Genomic DNA, 5000 nt, shown 5'->3' with positions numbered 1-5000 from the left:
GACGATGCCCCGGTGGCGGAGTTCCTCGTCTTCAGGTCCTCCAGCTCGAAAACAGAAACCTTCGAACTCTTGTCAGATGTCATCGAAGTATACCGACGACATGCGGTGGTCAAAAACCTCGCCTTTTTATTTATTTATTTTTTTCATCTCTCTCTTTTTGGACATTTAGTTCTGTTTCCTTTTCAGCTTGGAAAATACGCCTCAACTTGAAGACTTTTGCACTTGCCGCTTTTCATAATCATCGTCTTCTTTCTTCTTCTTTTTCTTCTTTTTCTTCTTATTGTTCTTCATCCTCCTCTTCTCCCGCAACTCGGCGTGACATCAGTAGGTTGAAGTCCGATCTATTTACCAGGAACGGACCTCACCCACCAACATGAGTACAAAACCTAAACGGGAGAAAGCAAAGAACCCAACCCGAAGAGGACCCCCCGACCTCCTCCTCAAAGAGTGATGTGCCTCTTCATGTGGAGGCTGAGGTGGTCTGATCGCGAGAAGGCCCTCTCACAGAGGCGGCACTGGAAGGGCCGGTCTCCGGTGTGCTTGCGGTAGTGCCTGGTCAGTTCGTCCGACCTCGCGAACTTCCAGCCGCAGCCTTTCCATTTGCACTGGTACGGTTTTTCACCCGTGTGAGTCCTCAGGTGCGCCTTCAGGTGCGAGGACTTGATGTAGGTCTTGGTGCAACCCTCATAAGGACATTTGTGGATGATAACCTTCCTCCGTGCTCTACGGCGGCGTGGCTTCGCAGGGGGGACAGTAGAGGAAGGATTGGACAAGGGCGGCAGAGACATAGCCATAGACGTGGGCACGTAGGTGTAGTCCCATGCTGAATTCCCCATGTACCCGGCGTACCCGGCCGGAGGTGGAGCGGGCGTCCAGGCGCCTGCAGCGGCGGCGGCAGCAGCGGCTGCGGTGGTGTGGTCAGATGCATAATTACCGTGGGTTGTGGGGACGGGTGGATACTGAGGTGGTGTGGGCGGAAGAACGTACTGTGGGGCTGTGGGCTGCTGTTGCTGCTGCTGCTGCTGCTGTGGTTGGCTATGGTGGTGGCCTGTGGAGGTTGCCGTCGATGTTGCGGGTGAGGTGCCCATATATTGTAGAGGCGGAGGGGCGAGATTTGTGAAGGAGCTTGCAGAGTCTCGAGGGCTCAGGTCCTCTCTGTAGCCTCCACTTCCCCCAGCACTCCCTCCTCCCCCTCCACCACCTCCTCCACCCCCTCCACCTCCTGCTCCTGGCACACAGGGGAATTTCCCCTGGGTTCCTCCGACCTGGCCTTCGGCAGGAACGCCTCCGAGTACTTCGGGAGGACAGGTCCTCTTGACGGGACGGTACTCGTGAGTGATGTTGTAGTCGCCGTACTCGCTCTTGATAGTAAAGAGCCCAGAGGAGTCGTAGGCACACTGGTTCGTCCCGAACTCGTACTTGGGGTCGTGGTGGGGAGGTGTGGGTGGTAGTGCCGTATGGGCAGCCAGGGGAGACACTTGAGGAATAGCGTCCAACCCACAAAGGCCCTGTCCTAACACGGTCGGTTGCTGGGGCTGTTGTGGTTGTGGCTGTTGTTGTTGCTGTTGTTGATGGTGGTGTTGATGTCGCGCTGAGGAGGAGGTTAAATGACTGGCGAGGGTGGTGACGGAGGGAAGTGTCTGATGGTGTGCCACGCCCCTGGAGTCAGTGCCGCTGCTGGGGGCACTACTGCTGGTGGTGCTTCCAGTACCTGCGCTCTCAGCCACGAGACCTGACGGTGTCGCGTGCGAAGTCAGAGACTGACTCGAGGACAAAGACGTGATGATGTGCGCTGGTGGAGGTAGTTTACTTGTGTGGAGAGTCTGTAGAGTGATGTGTTGTGGTTGTTGGGGTTGTTGTTGTGGCTGTTGTGGTTGTTGTGGCTGAAGCTGCTGAGGCTCGAGCGTGGGCGGCTGTGCTAGCGGGACGACCACCACCTCCTCATGGTCCTGTTGGTCGTCCAGCAGGACCGACTCAAGGTCCAACCACATCTGCAGAAGAGAGGAAAAAAGAAATGTTAAGTCTTAAGTGATAACATAATAATGATAATAAAAAGTGTGAGTAATCTAAAACGACCTAAACTAAGATCATCTGCTACTGGGGGGGACCTGAACGAAAATAAAAGAGAACATAAGGTTAAACATTTGAGGAGCCTCCCGAAGAAGCCGTCGCCGTTCTCAGCGTGAGAACTCAAACTCAAACCGGAAACTCGGGGGTCCTCCAGCAGAAAGTGTCCCCATTCTCTCTGACTCAGAAGAACGTGAGAACGAAAACTAAAACTAGAAATTTGAGGAACCTTATGCAGAAGGCGTCCCCGTCCTCTCCGATTCAGAAAAACGTGAGAACTCGAACTCAAACCGGAAACTCGAGGAACCATCCCCAGAAGGTAACCCTCCCCCCGTTTTCTTCGACTCAGAAGAACGTGAGAACGGAAACGGGAACTAGAAATTCGAGGACCCTCCGGGAGAAGGAGTCGCCGTTCTCGACGACTCTGTAAACAAAGCGCTAGAGAGTTAATGGGACGTCATCAGTTAAGGGCGTGAGCGCATATGGAAGACGATGATTATCTTTGGGAACACTTCGTCCTCCCGTAACCAGAATACCTAAGCTTAGGTGTGATGAACCTACGCGCAGACTAGGATACGAAAAGAATATGTAGGACACTGAGAATGCATGCACACACGCGCACTCACGCATGCGAACGTACACGAGGGTACACACGCATCCGCATGCACACATACATACTTGTACTAAAGTACACATATGTATATTGTATGTATATGTGTATACACACACACACACCATATATATATATATATATATATATATATATATATATATATATATATATATATATGCTTCTTAACTTCAGTGTGCGTTTGTTAACTGAATAAAAGTATCTCCCGTAATAAAGAACGAAATATTCAAATAATGACTCGAGGTTGTTTTGGATATATAGATATAAAGATACAGAATATGGATATAGATACAGATACAGATATGGATATAGTAATACAGATATATAGATATAGTTATATAGATGTAGATATAGATATATACATACAATTGTAGATATGGATATAGATTAGAGATTAGAGACATCTATTTAGAGAAATATAGAGCCATCATTAAAACATCCTCAGATTAAAGGTTACCAGATCAGACCCCGGTACACATCAAGTACTGAATGTGTCCCAGTACTCTATAAGTACCGGTACAGAGAACTCATAGTAGGTTACGTAAAAAAGAGAGGGAGAGAGAGAGAGAGAGACGTGGGCACATTCGAAAAGGCAAAGTAGATGGAAATGCAAACAGAGTTTGATGAAACCAGTCCCAAGCCTTCGAAGCGGCCACAAATCATCCCGCGGTGCCGCCCAGTGAGACCAGGCCAAGCCAGGCGTCTCGCGGGTCTTGCAAGAAGGAGGGTCTACATGAGGAGGAAGAACAAGAAGAGGAGGAGGAGGGGGAAGAGGAAGAGGAAGAGGAGAAGGAAGAGTAGGGAGAGGGAAAAGTATAAGAGGAGGAAAAGGAGGAAGAACAGAAAGAGGGATAATAGGAGGGAGAAAAGTATGAGGAGGGAGAGTTTATAGGAGGAGGAAGAGAAGGAAGAGGAGGAACACGTAGCAGTAGCAGTGGTGGTAGTGGTGGTTGTGGTGGTGTTATTTATAATGCTGGTGATGGTGGTCATAGTGGGGGTGATAACAGTAATGGTGGTGGTCATGGTGGTGTTGGTGAGATTATTGGTGGTAATAGGTGTTAGTGGTGGTCGTCGTGGTGGTAGTTGTACTAGTGCTGTTAACGATTATGGTGTTGATAGTGGTGGTGGTGGTGGTGGTGGTGGTGGTGGTGGTGGTGGTGGTGGTGGTGGTGGTGGTGGTGGTGGTGGTGGTGGTGGTGGTGGTGGTGGCGGCGAAAATGGATGGAGAAGATTGGTGTTGTATAGGAATGTCAGTGAAGGGGGTCAGAGAGAGAGAGAGAGAGAGAGAGAGAGAGAGAGAGAGAAACAATGACGAATCATGAAAAATAACGAGAACGTGAAAGATTGAGAGAAATTACATAAAACATTGAGGTTTTGGAGAAGAGGAAGAAGAAGAGTTTTTGAAAAAAAAAGCAAAAGAAAAGGGGTTGGAAGTCGACGTGGGAGGAGGGAGCAATTCTGGAGGGAGGGCGGAGGGAGGAAGGAAGAGGGAGGAGCGAGGAGGGAAGAGAGAAACTAAAGGAGAGGAAAGGAAAGAGGGAAGGGAAGGAATGAGTAGAGAAAAGGGAGGAGCGAGGAAGGAAGAGGGAAGGGGAAAGAGCGAGGTGGGCAGAGGTAAGGGGAAGGAGGGAAAAGGGAAGAGAGAGGAGCGAGGAGGGAAGAGATAAGAGGAAGGATGGAAGAGGGAGAAGCGAGGAGGGAAGATGGAAGAGGAGGGAGCGAGGTGCAAAGAGGTAAGAGGAAGGATGGAAGAGGGAGAAGCGAGGAGGAAAATTGGAAGAGGAAGGAGCGAGGAGGGCAGAGGCAAGAGGAAGGAGGGAAGAAAGAGAAGCGAGGAGGAGGGAAGAGGAAGGAGGAAGGAAGAAGTAGCAAGGAGGGAAGAGGGACGAGAGAAGTGAGTTACAGACGAGTTGGGCCCTCTCTATGATATTGGTGCTCCTTAGCAGAATAAAATCGTCTGGAGCTCTTCATGAATGAAATATTTAAAAACTGGAACGACCAAGAAGTGGTTTCGCTTTTGGATTTTTGGCTCTACCATCACAGTGTCTTCTTTTTTTTTCTCTCTCTTCTTCTTCTTCTTCTTCTTCTTCTTCTTCTTTTCTTCTTCTTCTTCTTCTTCTTCTTCTTCTTCTTCTTCTTCTTCTTCTTTTCTTCTTCTTCTTCTTCTTCTTCCTTTTTTATTTATTTATTTATTTATTCAACTTTTTTTTTTTGTGGAATTGCACCGATGGTAAAGAAGGGAGTTAAGGAAATCGAAAACATTAAAATAGAATAAAATATAATAAAATAAAACCATAGTTGG

General features: G+C 48.8%; 1 protein-coding gene across 1 annotated transcript in view; it reads right to left on the bottom strand.

Annotated features, from left to right (window-relative positions):
* The window catches only part of LOC143020340 (uncharacterized), a 17469-nt gene that overhangs the window by 627 nt on the left and 11842 nt on the right, over positions 1–5000 (bottom strand). The window contains exon 2 of the mRNA XM_076176672.1: positions 1–1991. This exon is cut by the window's left edge and continues 627 nt beyond it. Within this exon, the coding sequence (XP_076032787.1) occupies positions 441–1991 (1551 nt within the window). The 3' untranslated portion in view covers positions 1–440. The remainder of the gene's footprint in view (positions 1992–5000) is intronic.

The sequence above is a fragment of the Oratosquilla oratoria genome, chromosome 39, assembly GCF_046742065.1.
Source record: "Oratosquilla oratoria isolate Oo_2021 chromosome 39, ASM4674206v1, whole genome shotgun sequence".
NCBI lineage: Eukaryota > Metazoa > Arthropoda > Malacostraca > Stomatopoda > Squillidae > Oratosquilla > Oratosquilla oratoria.
The sequence above is the reverse complement of the archived record's forward strand: the minus strand, read 5'-3'. Positions and strand labels throughout refer to the sequence as shown.